Source organism: Patagioenas fasciata, chromosome W, assembly GCF_037038585.1.
Source record: "Patagioenas fasciata isolate bPatFas1 chromosome W, bPatFas1.hap1, whole genome shotgun sequence".
Classification (NCBI taxonomy): domain Eukaryota; kingdom Metazoa; phylum Chordata; class Aves; order Columbiformes; family Columbidae; genus Patagioenas; species Patagioenas fasciata.
The window spans coordinates 68,268,276-68,285,565 of record NC_092559.1 but is presented as its reverse complement, the minus strand read 5'-3'; the positions used below and the strand labels follow the sequence as shown (position 1 = coordinate 68,285,565).

The 17,290-nt window shown below is 42.0% G+C and overlaps 1 protein-coding gene across 5 annotated transcripts; it reads right to left on the bottom strand.

Moving 5' to 3' along the window:
* Positions 1–1,296: 1,296 nt before the first annotated feature.
* LOC136115745 (uncharacterized) lies at positions 1,297–16,982 on the bottom strand. Of its 5 annotated transcripts, XM_065862282.2 has the most exons (4): positions 12,152–16,982; positions 10,720–10,818; positions 10,173–10,292; positions 1,297–8,050 (listed from the first exon to the last, which is right to left on the bottom strand). In XM_065862282.2, the coding sequence occupies exon 1, from the start codon at positions 16,719–16,721 to the stop codon at positions 15,699–15,701; it is 1,023 nt and encodes a 340-aa protein (XP_065718354.1). In that variant the 5' UTR covers positions 16,722–16,982; the 3' UTR covers positions 1,297–8,050; positions 10,173–10,292; positions 10,720–10,818; positions 12,152–15,698. The 5 variants fall into 5 exon arrangements, 4 of the variants coding, with proteins under 4 accessions (XP_065718354.1, XP_065718034.1, XP_065718033.1 ...); XR_011736249.1 differs by having other exon boundaries at positions 1,297–10,818; positions 12,152–14,026; positions 16,760–16,982; XM_065861962.2 differs by having other exon boundaries at positions 10,173–10,818.
* Positions 16,983–17,290: the final 308 nt, after the last annotated feature.

The following is a 17,290-nucleotide window of genomic DNA, read 5'->3' as shown; positions in this document are numbered from 1 at the left end:
TGGTTCTGCCTCTTCCTCCTGTTTTCATGATGACCCTAGTTCATCAACATCCCTTACTAAGCGAACTGATTATTTCTTTTTTGCACATTTCTTATTCTGTATAGGGGCAACTGATACAGGCAAGGGTTGGTTCTCTGGTTCAGCTGCAGTGCCTCTCATCTGAGTTTGAGTAGCCACAGTGCCCATCACTAGGGTTGAAGTAGCTGCAGGGCCTTTTAATCTGTTTTCCCTCTCTCCCCCCTGGGCATGCTGAATAGTATTGAGCAGTGTTTGGTAAATACTGGCCATGACCCTGCACAATGCAGTAAATTGTGCCTCTTTGGAATAGCTACAGCATTTTCCTTTTAAATATTCTAACACTTCATCAGGGTCTTATAGTCATTTGGGGGTTAAGCTCCAAACCATTGGAGGTGAGAAATTATCTAGATACTTATCCATATTCTCCTGCATGCCATACCACCCATAAGCATCCAGCCTTGGGGCAGATCTCTGGGTGGAATTCCTAAAAAAAAAACAAAAAAAAAACCAAACAAACAAACAAACAAAAAAAAAAAAACAAAAAACAAAAAACAACAAAAACACACAACAAAAACACCCACAATCATTTTGTAACCCTATACATTATACATGACTTGAAACTCATTCAGGAAAATCAGTAAGAGCATGATGTTAGCTTGAACGTCCCCAGGGTGTTCAAAATTTTCAAAAACTGCTGTACCTAGCCTGAAGGAGAAAGGGGAGGTGAAAGAACAGGGGAAGTCCCTGTCTGTCCCCCCCCACACGTCTTCCCCATAGATGGGGTCCAATTACTAATCAATTCCGAGAGATGGCGCCAGAGGTATGGACATGACAACAATGCCACGTACAAATACCAGCCTAGCCACGCGATCAGAGATGTTATCATATCAGAAGTCGATACTACACAGTACAGCAATAAGATGACTGTAATCCTTCTCTGAGAGGTGATAAACAGCACCACAGGGAATACATAGAGCTTATAAGAATTTAAATAACACAGCCACGGGGAACAACAAAGCAACATTGTGATCGGCAACTACTTAACTAATATAGTAAATTCCTATTTTAACACAGTCTGGGGTCAGCTCTGTCATTATCCCAACCCTTCTTGCCCCACATTGGACGCCACAAATACAGTTATGATTTAGCCCCAGCCCCCCCCAACAGCTGGCAACTAGAACCATATACCACTCGTTTACCCCTCCCCTGCCTGTCGTGGATGAGACAGACAAACGACATAGACCAAGTTCTTCCAGGATAAAAGTAGTAGATGCCATTTATTGCCACAAGTGCGTTTTTATACAGTTTTACCAATTCATGTGTCTCTTCACTATTGGTTACAAGTTACAGCAGTAACATCTCATTGGCTGTTTTTGCTATCATCAATGTTACTCTTCTACTCCCTTCTCTCTCATGGGTACATCCTTAACATCTCCGGATACTCCTTTACTCCCATCTTTCTCACGGGTAGGCCTTCATATCTTCAAGGCTAATTTCTGTTCCCATGCCCTCCATCAGGGAATCCACGGACCCACCGTAGTCCCCCACAATTCCCTCTTTTTGTATTTGTGCCAAAAAAAATTGCCTTCATTGTCCGCTGCAGGGTCCTTTGCAGCAGAGAAATCATGCATGGCAACATTAGTAACACAACCACAATCATCAAAACAATCATTCCTGTTTTCACTACTGATAACAACCACCCTGAAAGCCCCCAACCACTAAACAATTTATTTAATGAATCCCATCAAAATCTTCACACCCATGTCCTTGAGCTAACAACAAAAAGTCTATTGCGGTTCTATTCTGCAGTGTAGCATGTCTTATAGAATCTACATCTAACAAAAGTCCACTTAAAGCCTTAGAAGTTCTGTTAGTTTGCTTAACTAGCCAGCATCCTAATTTTTCTAAAATATTTAAAGTTTTAGCTGTGCCAACACCAGATACAAGAGATCCTAAAATCCTTAACCCTGATCCCCAAAAATCTACATTATCATCACATTTTGAATGATATACATGCAAAAACTGTTTTTCCTGTCTTGCTCTTCTGTGATGTCTTATCATAGATACATTGGGCGTTAAGAGAGTTAATAGTCCCAAAATACACAGTCCTCCAACAGCATTAGAAGGAATTCCTGGCCAGGCTCTGTCTCCACAGATCAAGAATACACCACACAGGAGGTTTTGGGGTCACTCTCCCACATTATCAATTACACCCCTTGGATTCTTCTGCGAGGCATTACACCATCGAGTTTCATTTCTATAGTCACCAAGGGTAGCATTAACATTTTGCAGTTTTATCCATTCATGCTCTTGTATATTGTCCTGACACTTTTCACAAACCAGCTGGATACAAGAATCCATGGGCATAGATCCCAGCAATTCCAGGTCCTGTGGTTCGATATCAATTTCCGGGAGGCAATTAATCCAAAGTGCCATGTTGGTATTATTACAGTTTGTTGCAATGCCTTTGCACCAAACACTATTTTGAAACAGTCGTGTAATGCTGCTGTAGTCATCAAGGAAGACGCCAACCAAGCATGTGTGGAACAGGTTTTCCGGAGATGCCATAGCTAGGCATATAGAGTCCTGGCCAGTCATGTTGGCTAAAGTAATCCACATGTTAGTCTTTGTCTGTGCAGGCATCCAAAAGGCAGCAGCTGCAGCAATCATTGTCAGGAAGATAACACAGGTTTCACATTTCGTGCCAGCAACCACTGCGGGTCTTGATCTGTAAAGACACAAGCATAGCCTCTCCCCCAGGTTATCAATTGATGTGGCCTTTTCCATTGACCATTAACTAGTGATTTGACCACAACTAATGTACGTTCTTTCTGATTTACCATGTTTTTGGGTCATACTTGCAAAGTGTTTCATCACAGGGCAAATTTGGGCTGCACCACTTCGATGTAAGTGATTCATCACATACAATGCTTTTGATAATAGTTTTTGTGGTGTTTTCCCTACTTCTCCCCCCTTTTTGTTTAAAAAAAAAGAAAAAACAAAACCAAAAAAACAGTTCAGAGTCAGATACGTGCGTTGGACCTTGACTACATACTCAGAATCACAAATCAAATTCAGAGGTTCCTCCTTAAAAAGCTCTCAGTAAGGTAAAGCCGTGCCAAGTTCTGCTAATTGGGTTGAACCTTCAATAATTTTTACAGAATGATGCCAATTGTTATCTTCATGCCAGACCACTACAGCTTTATGAGACTTCCCAGAACCATCAGCAAAAACTGTGCAAGCATGTAGGATCAGACCAGATACACGTATGGTCTGTGACCTGATGTTAAAGACTTGCAGATTCTGCAGCAATTTACATTTTACATTTATGCATGCCAAAAGCTGTGCTGTTAAGAAAATCAGCTAGTGCAATTTACAAGGACACAGATTGCAAATAAAAAAAATCAAAATTAAATTTCACAAATGGTACATACATGACAAAAGGATCGTGGCCTCTTAAGACTTAAATTCGTTTCCTGCATTTCTTGATCAGAGTAACAATCGGTATATCAGTCTGTTAGCAATCTCATCATACTGTCCCACAATAGCCACAGGTTGTTTCTATGTTGTAGCTATAAACAGACAAATCTGCAAGTCCAATCGAATGCAATCAGCCTGTAAGGTTGTCATAAATTTATTCCTCAAAGTTTCTAACTCCATTTTGGTTGTCATATTTATTGGATATTGCTTTCCCTTACTGGATCGAAATCTTATTTCAGTTCTATCAGTGTAGTGTTTCCTTTATCGAAACATTGGCTGTTAATACTAGTGGAAATACAGCATTCGAAATTTCCTTGGAGATTTCTCTCTTGAAGCAAGCAGATCTGCACCATCCAAGCAGCTTCTTGTAGGACATGCAGCTAAACAGAATTCTCAGAAAATGTTATTTGAGCTTACAATTTACTTAACAAATCCTGACCCAAGAGAGGTATAGGGCTTTCTGGCAAATACAATAATTCATATGGTAAAACTTTGTTCCAAATTTGGCATTCCTTTGGTTTGAAAAAATGGCCTATCTTTCATTCTCTCCCATGACCTCAAAAACGAGCACGGTGAATTTACTAAGAAGTCTCTTACAACTACTTACCACAGAATAAGTCTATTAAAAAAAAAAAAAAAATTGGTTTAATTTCCCAGATTCATTAGAACTATGGATCTACTGGCGATGCCTTTAAATTTCACCTCAGACGCCTTCATGCAGTATTACAGTTCTCTAGCAGTAACATTGCTTGGGGGAAGGGCGCAGGGGGGAATAAAACCTCCCTCTCACCCCCATCTGAGATGACAAGACGTCCAGCCCAGCACAAAAACAAATCAGTTCAAACTCCACATCAAACCAACCTGGCTCCACTCCACACCCAAATTAGTACCAGCCTGACCCAGAGAAGCACTGAGCACTCTAACCGCCCAAAGCTGACCAGTGTGAAAAGACCGACTTCAGCAAGGAGGTAAAATGATGAGCTCTTTCCCAAGATGTGCCAGAACCTAGGAAACAAGACGGAAACAAAAAGAAACAGTCCAGTCCAGTTCTGGGCCCCTCAGTTCAAGAAGGACAGGGAACTGCTGGAGAGAGTCCAGCGTAGGGCAACAAAGATGATTAAGGGAGTGGAGCACCTCCCTTATGAAGAAAGGCTGAGGGAGCTGGGGCTCTTTAGTTTGGAGAAGAGGAGACTGAGGGGGAACCTTATTAATGTCTATAAGTATATAAAAGGTGAGGGCAATGAGGATGGAGCCAGGCTCTTCTCAGTGGCAAACAATGATAGGACAAGGGGTAATGGGATCAAGCTGGAACACAAGAGGTTCCACTTAAATTTGAGAAGAAACTTCTCAGTGAGGGTGACGGAGTACTGGAACAGGCTGCCCAGGGAGGTTGTGGAGTCTCCTTCCCTGGAGACATTCAAAACCCACCTGGACATGTTCCTGTGTGACCTCATCTAGGCGTTCCTGCTCTGGCAGGGGGATTGGACTAGATGATCTTTTGAGGTCCCTTCCAATCCCAAACATACTGTGATACATGCTGTGATACATACTGTGATACTGTGTGAAACAGCACCAACAACCCCTGATTCAAAGCCGAGAAGCATCGCAGTGCCACAACAAGGATGGATGACAACACTTCAGGACAAAAAAGACCAAGCGGGGGGAATAAAGCCCCCCTTTCTCCACTTAGCAGCGGGCGACCAGGTTTTTCCATTTTTTTTTTTTCCTTCTTTTTCTTCTTACTGCAGTTTAGACATAGCCAAGGCCACGCAGGTGGCGTAATCGCTGGTACGAAGTGGGAGGCTCTGGCAAACTCCTCAGTTACAATGAGCTGAGTTTATCTTGCAGCTTGACACAGGCCTGAAATTTATATTCAAACTGTACAACACAGGCCTGGGATATTTTGCTTTTTTGTTTGCCCGTTTCATTCCAACCATAATACACTTGATATGCAATTCCAAGTAGCTCAGCAATAGTTACATTCCTTAGCTCCATGTACCTTTTGCAATTTACAGATGTCAAAAACCAGCATATTAAAAATCAATCCATTATTCCATTTTCCTCAATCCAAATCAGTTCATACTCTAGCAACCTTTAAATACAACCTCATACAACACCAAGTTCACATCCATCATAGCATTTAGGGTTTCTTTTGTTTCTGTTTTTTTGTTGTTGTTTTTTGTTTGTTTCTGTTTTTGTTTTTGTTTTTGCTTTTTTCTTCAATGTGAATCAGATTTTAACAATTTAAATTCTTTTCTGGTTTCAAAATTAGCAAATTAACTTACAGTACCATACTTCACCCAATTTTTTCCAAAGTTCTGCAGAACAACATTAATTGCAATATAGCACTAAACCCCAGAATTCCACATTTAAGCCACATTCGAGTACAGTATTGTTTCAAGTTTTCTTTTTTCAGAATATTTCCTCAAAAGTTACTCTAACGTGTAAGGATGCATCCTAAGGTGGTATTTTAGCAGTGGAACTGGTTCCCATTTTGTAATTATCACCCAAACAAAATTCTTTTGGTACCAAATACATATAAATATGCAAATTAAAATACTGAGCTCAGATATGAAAACCAAATACCAAGTTCAAATATGCAGATGGATCACAGTTACACTTATTCAAGACAATATCTCGATTTTAGCATTGCAACTTTGAACTGCTTACTGCTCAGCCAGGTGGAAGCACCACTGGGTCTCCCTGACAAAACAGGTCAGTGCGTGCTGGAGCCCAATTGGCACCCGCCCCCCCGCTGACACAGTAAGCTGGACTGGGCAAGGCTTTTATTAGTGTCTCATCTGGTGTGCTACGACTGTTATCCCAAAAACAGGATTCTTTACTTGGTGTGCATACAAAAGAGCCAAATTTAGTACATCGCAATGAGAGACAGCCTATCACAGAGTTGCACAAGTCTGAATGCCAGAATAAAGCTAGCGTGCTAGAAAGAAAAGTAACAGCTACTACACACAAAATTTTACCATCACATTCATGCGGTAAAGAACTAAATTACTCATGATCTTCTGTATTATCACAAAACACACATTTTGAGTCCATGGATTCTCATAATTTAATAGTCTGTGAACTCACCATACCACACAACAAAGACCTACTAAAACTGCAACATGCTTAAACAGATATCCACAAAGAAAACAGGTTAATGAGGAAAGCATCTTGCAGTCTTCAGCAAGTTTACTGTGACCTGTGTGTTATCACAGAATCAAAGAATCACACAGTGCGAGGGCGAAAACTCATGGACTCCACACAATTCAATATGAATTCAAGCGAAGCCATTTATTACAGAAACAAGCCTCCTTATATATGCAGTTATTTCCTGATCACGCGTCCACGCTCCAAGTATGCATTAGCTGATTGGATATTGTCCATGTTCACAAGCTGTCCATGCGCCCAAATCTCACTGCTGTTTTTCAGGGTGCTGTTTTTCAGCCTTCGGGATGGTCTTGAAATTCCTTTGGCTAGTTCAGAAATAAATCTGTATCTAATAGAAACCCATCCACACAACAACCTCAGGAAAATCCCTCAAATCTCCCACAACACAGAATCATAGAATCACACAGAATCACAGAATCGACTGGGTTGGAAAAGACCTCAGAGATTATCAAGTCCAACCCTTGGTCCAACTCCAGTCCATTGACTAGATCATGACACTAAGTGCCATGTCCAATCTCAGTTTACAAACCTCCAGGGATGGTGAGTCCACCACCTCCCTGGGCAGCCATTCCAATGCTTGATCACTCTCTCCATAAAGAATTTCTTTCTAATATCCAGCCTAAATTTCCCCTGGCGGAGTTTAAACCCATGCCCCCTTGTCCTATTGCTAACTGACTGGGAGAAGAGACCAATCCCCACCTGGCTAGAACTTCCCTTCAGGTAGTTATAGAGAGTGATGAGATCACCTCTAAGCCTCCTCTTCTCCAGACTAAACAACCCCAGCTCCCTCAGCCTCTCCCCATAGGTCTTGTGTTCAAGTCCCTTCACCAGTCTTGTTGCTCTTCTCTGGACCCACTCCAGCACTTCACTGTCTTTCCTGAACTGAGGGGCCCAGAACTGAACACAATACTCCAGGTGTGGCCTCACCAATGCAGAGTACAGGGGAAGGATCACTTCCCTTGTCCCGTTGACCACGCTCTTTTTGATACAGGACAGGATATCATTGGCCTTCTTGGCCACCTGTGCACACTGTTGGCTCATGTTGAGCTTCCTGTCAATTAGTACCCCCAGGTCCCTTTCTGCCTGTCTGCTCTGCAGTAACTCTGTGCCCAGCCTGTAGCGCTGCAGGGGGTTGTTGTGGCCAAAGTGCAGACCCAGAACTTGGCCTTGTTGAACTTCATCCCATTGGAATCGGCCCATTTTTCCAGTCTATCCAGATCCCTCTGCAGAGCCCTCCTGCCTTCCAGCAGGTCAACACTCCCTCCCAACTTGGTGTCATCAGTAAATTTGCTGATGATGGTCTTGTGAGAAATGCAGTTGTGATTCATGCTAAGATGTTTCATGTTTACAGATATAACCAAATGAGGCACGGGCTCTGAACCTGGAAAAAGGAAAAGGTGGTTAAGTTCTATGTAAAAAGTTAGGAAACTTGTTTATGAAGTTATATTGACAGAGGGAACTAACATTTTAAGGGTTAAGCAACTACATAATAAGGGCCTACTAACAAGCTAACACTTTAAGCCACATAATTAATATCTAGTTTAGAGCTGTATGTAATCAATTGTGCTAAGGAAAAAACAGGACTTCATCGAATGCCGAGATAAGAAGTTTTACAGCACCAGCTGCAACCTTGAGGAGACAAGATAGCCAAGATCTACAGCAAAAAGGGGGCACCAGTCTGATTTCGGTCGACTTGGCAGCTTGGGTTCCAGCCAATTCATCATAATGAGCCAAAGGTAAAAAGTTCACTGTGACGAAGCTGAAGGAGCCTTCATCCAAAGACCCTCAAAGACCCCTCCTCAAAATCACCAAGTGACAGGCGCAACAGGGGAGGGTCAGGGAGGAGACTATAGAAATGGTTATCTGAGACTCAGTTTAATAAGAAGCAGGGAAAAGTTATGAATATGTATAGGCATTCCTGGGGTTATTATGAATATGTAATAACTTATTGTATTTAAGCACACTTCTTATTGTTAAAAGGTGTGCATGTTGGGCGGAGCAAATCCCCCGCACACCCAGCGCTGTTTTGCTTATGCTCTAATGAACACGTGTTTAAGGAATACAATTAAGGAATTGGATTAAACATTCTTTATCCATAGAAAAAGCGTAAGTTATTTATTTCAGTCTCAATCCCGTCATCTAAATCATCAATAAAGATGTTAAACAGGACTGGACCCAACATTGACCCCTGGGGGACACCACTAGTGATTGGCCGCCAGCTGGATGCAGGCCCCATTCACCAGCACTCTCTGGGCCTGGCCCTCCAGCCGGTTCTTAACCCAGCAGAGAGTGCACTTGTCCAAGCCATGGGCTACCAGCTTTTGCAGGAGTATATTATGGGAGACAGTGTCAAAGGCTTTGCTGAAGTCTAGATAGACCACATCTACAGCTTTCCCCTCATCCACCAGGTGGGTCACCTGATCATAAAAGGAGATCAGGTTGGTCAGACAGGACCTGCCCCTCCTAAACCCATGCTGGCTGGATCTGATCCCTTGTCCATCCTGAAGGTGCTGTGTGATTGCATTCAGGATAATCTGCTCCATAACCCTGTCAGGCACTGAGGTCAGGCTGACAGGCCTGTAGTTGCCAGAGTGAGCTTTGCAGCCCTTTTTGTGGATTGGGGTAACATTCATCAATTTCCAATCGTATGGGACCTCCCCAGTGATCCAGGACTGTTGGAAGAAATGCAGTTGTGATTCGTGCTGATGTTTACAGATATAACCAAATAAGGCATGGGCTCTGAAGAAAATGAAAAGATAGTTAAGTTTTATGTAAAAAGTTGTGGAACTTGTTTTGTACCATATGCACATGTATAGGAAAGGTGGGGGAGTAACGTGAAGGAGAAGGTGACCTTCCCCGAGATGGCCACCACGGGGGAAGTGGGGGGGAGTCGGGTAGAAAAGACCCCTTAGTAACAACCTGGAGTCTGCACTCGAAGAAACTGACACTGAGGAAGAAGGAACTCTTCAGCCATCAATGAGAAAGAGAGAAGACCCCTGGTGACAACCAATCATGGAGTCAGAGTGCAAGAAGGACTAGCCAAGGCAATAAAAGGAGCTGGTCAGAAACTTAAGGTGCACCTGTTGGTGAGCATGGGCTCCACTCACACCCAGCGCTGTTTTGTGCACCCAGCACTGTTTGCTTGCCTCAATTCACATATTAAATAAACCAGACTCCTGTTTGGCAAATTATCTGAGTCTTGGTCTTTTATCACACATCCTTATTACTTCTCCTGTCCTGGCTGAGATAAGATGTCCAGCTTGCAACTACATCTCCATGCTGCATATTTCTCATGCAGCTAGGTAGTCCTGTGTGCTGACAGGCAAGTGTATGCATTAACATTTCCAGAACTGAAACCCAGTTTTGCACTATCTGGGGTTGTTATTGTAATTTATTTATTTTTACAATGGATATTATTTATATTATTCATTAAAGGCTAGATAAGGAATAGGAGCTGGCAAGCACTGTCTGAGGAGCTTGCTCACGTTCACAGGTCAACATACCTTGCCATCTCTGCAAATGTTTTTCTCCCTTAACCGCATCGGGGAACGGGAGGATGGACTGAAACTGCATTTTCTGCCTGTAGCACTTCACACATCCGTAGAGCTACGTGAAAATAACACCTGTGGGAGGGGGGTCACTGCTTAGAATCATAGAATGTCCTTGTGGGAGATTTGAGGGATTTTCTTGAGGCTGAGTTGTGGAGGGGTTGCTGTTAGATGGAGATTTGTTACTGAAGCAGCCAGGAATTTCAAGGTTGGGAATGTTAGTAACAGAATCAGTTATACAAAATGTTCTTGAAAGGATGAATCAGTTTTGTAAACTGTCCCTGTATGGATGTTCAAGCATATCGTGTTTTACCTAATAAGGGATTTGAGTATACTCTTATCTTATCAACCTAGCTTTTATCTTAGCCCAAATACGCATAGAATGAGAAGTATATACAGTATCTCTGGAGGTTGAGCAAGTCAGTAGTTATCTAACTATAGAAGTAGTACGCATGTGCAGTACCCAAAGGTGAAAAGGACAGAAGTGATGAAGACTACTTACTTCATCCTGAAGACCCCCTAAAAGACCACCAGAGGACACTGCGCATGATCAAAGTAGTTCCAAGGTGTTGCAATCAATGTTGAGTAACTGTTACGTATCCTAATGAATATATGAATATGTATGTGAATGGACCGTATAAATACTGTGTAACTTAAACTGACCGTTGAAGCCAGCTTTGGGTTCAAACCCCTGGTTTCCCAGCGCTGGAATAAAGCACCGCATATAACTACGCCCGTGGTTATGTGTTCTGATTGCTAACAGGAACAGGACCTGCCGTGGGAGAGAAGCAACTCCGAAATAACAAGGTCCCAACGTGGTGTAAATCAACGGACCTATTAGCAGTGAGACTCGGGCGCGTGGACAGCCCGTGAACATGGACAACATCCAATCAGCTAATGCATGCTTGGAGCGTGGACGCGTGATCAGTAAATAACTGCATATATAAGGAGGCTTGTCTCTGTAATAAATGGTTTCGCTTGAATTCATATTGAATTCTGTGGAGTCCATGAGTTTTCGCCCTCGCATGTCCTGAGTTGGAAGGGACGCACAGGGATCATTGAGTCCAACTCCTGTTCCTGCATATGACAACTCCACAGTTCACACCATGTGTCTGTCCAGTCTCTTCTTGAACACTGTTGGCGTGATAAAGGACTCAGCATTCCGATTCAATGTGAATCACGCAAAGCCATTTATTACAGAAACAAGCCTCCTTATATACGCAACTATTCTCTAATCATGCGTCCACGCTCCAAGCATGGATTCGCTAAATGAGTATCATGGGCAGTCCACACGCTGGAGTCCCACCAATGATAGGTCCGACGACTCACGCCATGCTGAGGCCCTGTTAATGAAGAAATGCCCCTCTTTCTCACAGCAGATTGTGTTCTCAGCTTCTCGAAGTGGCCTTGAGATTCCTTTGGGCCTGACTAATTCAACAACATATCTCCATGTAACCAAACCCCTCCACAATTCCCCCTTTTTGTTCTTGAATTAGTCAGGCCCCTTAAACAGCATGCTAAATCGTCTTTGAAATACACTGCAACATGGAACACGTGATTAACAACATAATTACAATTACATATAATGTAGCTAAACCTTACTTAATAAGATCAAACAACTACCCACCTATTCCAAAACTTATAAGCTATATGTCAAACCTTAACCTTACTACGGCAATCTTATTAATGTACTGTTCTAGCTTGCCTAAAGCACTTATTAATAGATTCAGAATAATCAAACAAGTTAATACAACACAACCATAATCCTAATGTCAAAAGTAGAAAATTTATAACTGCGTGATCTTGTAGATTTTGTAGGAATGTCTCATAATTTTACCTCATTTTTGCATTGACTATCTAAGTGTAATATCACCCTTTTGGCTCTCCTGCTGATTGTTCAAATTGCCATTCTCCACAGAAGGTACACCACCTACTTGCTAATAGGCTTCTAGAGCACGAGGTCTGTGAGCATCTATAACACTGAATTAGGATCCACAGTTTACATCTGAAACAGTCCTCACAACTTATCTCTCTCCTGTCCGTCTACATCCATTGAATCTTTGTTGTCTTTATTCAGCCATGGGTTGACCCATTTTGTGGGAATACACTTCAATCCTTGGCCTGTAATGACACAAGCATAACCTTTTCCCCAGGTTATCAATTGATGTGGTCTTTTCCATTGACCATTAACTAATTATGTGACCATAACTAATGTAGGTTCTTTCTGATTGAGCATGGTTTTGGGTCATACTTGCAAAGTATTTCATCATATACAATGCTTTTGACAATTGGTTTTGTGGTGTTTCCCCTACTTCCCCCCTTTTTGTTTAAAAACAAACAAACAAACAAACAAACAAAATTCGGAATCAGATACGTGCGTTGGACCTTGACTACGTACTCAAAATCACAAATCAAATTTAGAGGTTCCTCCTTAAAAGACTCTAAGTAATTTAAAGGTGCGCCAAGTTCTGCTAATTGGGTTGAACCTTCAATAATTTTTACAGAATTATGCCAATCGTTATCTTCACACCAAACCACTACAGCTTTATGAGACTTCCCAGAACCATCAACAAAAACTGTGCAAGTATGTAGGATCAGACCAAATATAAGTATGGCCTCTGACCTGATGTTAAAGACTTGCAGGTTCTGCAGCAATTTACATTTAGGCATGCCAAAAGCTGTGCTGTTAAGAAAACCAGCTAGAGCAATTTACAAAGACATAGATTACAAATAAAAAAAATCAGAATTAAATTTCACAACTGGTACATATATGACAAAAGGATCATGGCCTTTTAAGACTTAAATTCATTCCCTGCATTTTCTTGATCAGAGTGACAATTGGTATATAACAGTCGGTATATCACTCTGCTAGCAATCTCATCATACTGTCCCACAATAGCCACAGGTTGTTTCATAGACAAATCTGCAAGTCCAATCGAATGCAATCAGCCTGTAAGGTTGTCATAAATTTATTCATCCAAGTTTCTAACTCCATTTTGGCTGTCATCTTTATTGGATATTGTTTTCCCTTACCGGATCGAAGTCCTGTTTCAGATCTATCAGTGTAGTATTTGCTTTATTGAAACATTGGCTGTTAATACCAGTGGAAATACAGCATTCAAAATTTCCTTGGAGATTTCTCACTTGCAGCAAGCAGATCTGCACCATCCAAGCAGCTTCTTGTAGGATATGCAACTAAACAGAATTCTCAGAAAACGTTATTTGAGCTTACAATTTACTTAACAAATCCTGACCCAAGAGAGGTATAGGACTTTCTGGCAACTACAAGAATTCATTAATTAAAACTTTGTTCCAAATTTGGCATTACTTTGGTTTGAAAAAACAGCCTTTCTTTCGTTCTCTCCCATGACCTCAGAAACTAGCATGGTGAATTTACTAAGAAGTCTCTTACAACTAGTTATCACACAATTAGTCTATTAAAAAAAAAATTTGGTTTAATTTCCCAGCTTCATTAGAACTATGGACCAACTGGCAATGCCTTTAAATTTCAACCCTCAGACTCCTTGATGCAGTACTACAGTTCTCTAGCAGTAACATTGCTGGGGGGGGCAGGAATAAAACCTCCCCCTCGCCCCCATCTGAGATGGCAGGATCTCCAGCCCAGCATGAAAACAAATCAGTTCGAATTCCACATCAAACCAACCTGGCTGCACTCCACACCCAAATCAGTACCAGTCTGATCCAGAGAAACACTGAGCACTTTGACCTCCCCAAAGCTGACCAGTGTGAAAAGACCGACTTCAGCAAGGAGGTAAAATGATGAGCTCTTTACCCAGGTGTGCCAAAATCTAGGAAACAAGACAGAAGCAAAAAGAAACATCACCAACAACCCCTGATTCAAAGTTGAGAAGCAACACAGTGCCACAACAAAGATGGATGACAATACTCCAGGAAAAAAAAAAAAAGACAGAGCGGGGGAGTAAAGCCCCCCTTTCTCCGCTTAGCAGCAGGCAAACAGGTTTTTCCATTTTTTTTTTCTTCTTTCTCTTCTTGCTGCATTTCAGATGTAGCCAAGGCTACGCAGCTGGCGTAATAGCTGGTACGAAGTGGGAGGCTCTGGCAAACTCCTCGGTTACAATGAGCTGAGTTTTATACACCATTCCAATTAGTTCAACAGTTGTTACATTCCTCAGCCCCATTTACCTTTCACAATTTACAGATGTCAAAATACAGTATATTAAACATCAATCCATTATTCCATTTTCCTAGATCCAAATCAGTTCACATTCCAGCAACTTTTAAATACAACTTCATACAATACCGTGTTCACATCCATCATAGCATTTAGGTGTTTGTTTGTTTCTTTTTTTTTTTTTTCCAATGCAAAGCAGAGTTTAAGAATTTAAATTCATTTCTGGTCTCAAAGTTACTAGCTAACAATATAAGCAATTACTCTAATGCGCAAGGATGCATCCTAAGGGGGAGCAAGGTGGAATTTTAGCAGTGAAATTTTAGCAGTGGAACCGGTTCCCATTTTGTAATTATCTCCCCAAACAAAATTGTTTTGGTACCAAATAGAAATATGCAAATTAAAATACTGAGCTCAGATATGAAAACCAAATACCAAGTTCAAATATGCAGATAGATCACAGTTACACTAATTTAAGACAATCTCTCAATTTTTGCATTGCACCTTTGAACTGCTTACTGCTCAGCCAGGCAGAGGTGCCGCTTGGTCTCCCTGACAAAACAGGTCAGTGCGCGCTGGAGCCCCATCGGCACCCGCCCCCACTCCGCAGCAAGCTGAACTGAGCAAGGTTTTTATCAGTGTCTCATCTGGTGCGCTACAACTGTCATCCCAAAACCCGGATTCTTTACTTGGTGTGCATACAAAAGAGCCAAATCCAGCACATCGAGATGTGACACAGCCTATCACAGAGTTGCGCAAGTCTGGATACTGGAATAAAGCTAGCGTGCTAGAAAGAAAAATAACAGCTACTACACACAAAATTTTACCATCACATTCATGCAGCAAATAACCAAATTACTCATGATCTTCTGTATCATCACAAAATGCACATTTTGAGTCAACGGAGTCTCATGATTTAACAGACTGAACTTATCGTACCATATAACAAAGACCTACCAAAATTGCAACATGCTTAAACAGATACCCACAAAGAAAACAGTTTAATAAGGAAAGCATCTTGCAGACTTTAACAAGTTTTCTGTCCTGTGTGTTATCAGTTAAGTCTCTCTCAGCTTGTTGAAGTTCAAATCACCCCGCCTGTAAAACTGTCTGAAAAGATTTAATGATTTCTTGTCAGAGTGCTTTCCTATGTTTTAAAACACCTCCCAATGCCGATTTTTTAGGAACACAACTGAAAACAATCATTCCTGACCACATCTTGCAAGTAAAAACTTTGAGAAGGTGGGGGGGGGTACAGGGCTGCTTGCAGCGGGAGTGGGAAGAACAGGCAGAAGGTTTTATGGCGCACTTAAAAACAGCTAGTAAAACAATTAACTCACATTCCTGACAAGCTGCTTGATTTTCAGAGAGACAGCACACAGGAGCACATAATATGTACCGTAAAACTCGCAAATAACATGCTGATAGCAAACATTAGCATTCTCTACTGCTAATTTCAACACCAGTGCTTCCTTAACTTCTAAGTTTTCAACTTGCTTATTGATGGTCTCTTGAAGGTGGTCAATAAATTGCATGCAATTTTCATTGGGACCCCGATTAATAGTTGCAAATGATTTGGCTGCTTTGTTGCTTTCAGGCACCTCTCTCATAGCTTGATATTGCTGACTGTTGGATTCACTCGCTAATAGCTGATCTGATCTTTCACACAGTTCTTTTGCCCAGTTCTTATCCGGCGACTCCTTCTGCTCTCTCATGGAAGTTGGAGGGTTAAAAGGCGGTGAAGACAGACACGGATCAGTAAAAGAATTGATATTACACTTATTTATGACTTTAGCATTCTCAACTTTCACCAGTCCTTTTGACAAATTATCTGACTCCAGTTCTTTGGACTTCTTGGTTTCTCTAGGGTCGTGTGATGGTACAGGAGGCCATCCACTCGGTAATTTTCCTCCCTCCGCCCCAGACTGTTGTATCATCAGGGGCGCCGAAGGCACAACAGGGGATGGAGTAAGGAGGGTATCAAAGACACAAACCGGGTAAGCTTCACAGTTATTTTTAGAGTTCTTATCAGGCTGCAACGCTACAAAAATTCCGGTAACCGCAGCCCGTTCAGCCTTAAATTCTTTTAAGGTGGAAATTATAAGCTTCCATGTAGTCGCTAATGATTTAGCTTCTTTATCTCCATTGCTAACCTTATCCCATAATTTCTGCCCTATATCGTCCCAAAGTTCAATTTTAAAAACTTTCTCAGCTTCTGTCGGGTAGCCGTTAGTTCTACACCAAACCAACAGTCTACGTATGTTACTTTCTTCATATTTAAGTCCTCTCATAGAGAGAATATGAAGGAGGAGTTTAACTATGACTTCTTCTTCTGAGGATATATTTTGCCCCATAACTTCACTCTTCCCTCCTCCTGCTCCCAGCCACTCACCTTTTCCGAGGACTTCTTCAACAAAATTTATCCGCGGAACGTCCGTATGCCTCCGTCCGGTTCTCAGTCCAGCTGATCCGCCTCCGGCTGGGCCGCTCCAGGCTTTTCCCCAATCTTAGTGAGATGCCGTTCGGAGTATCACGTCGGGGTCACCATTTGTTGGAGCGATAAAGGACTCAGCATTCCGATTCAATGTGAATCACGCAAAGCCATTTATTACAGAAACAAGCCTCCTTATATACGCAACTATTCTCTAATCACGCGTCCACGCTCCAAGCATGGATTCGCTAAATGAGTATCGTGGGCAGTCCACACGCTGGAGCCCCACCGATGATAGGTCCGACGACTCACGCCATGCTGAGGCCCTGTTAATGAAGAAACGCCCCTCTTTCTCACAGCAGATTGTGTTCTCAGCTTCTCGAAGTGGCCTTGAGATTCCTTTGGGTCTGACTAATTCAACAACATATCTCCATCTAACCAAACCCCTCCACAGAACACTGTCAGGTTTGGGGTTGTGACACCTCCCTGGGG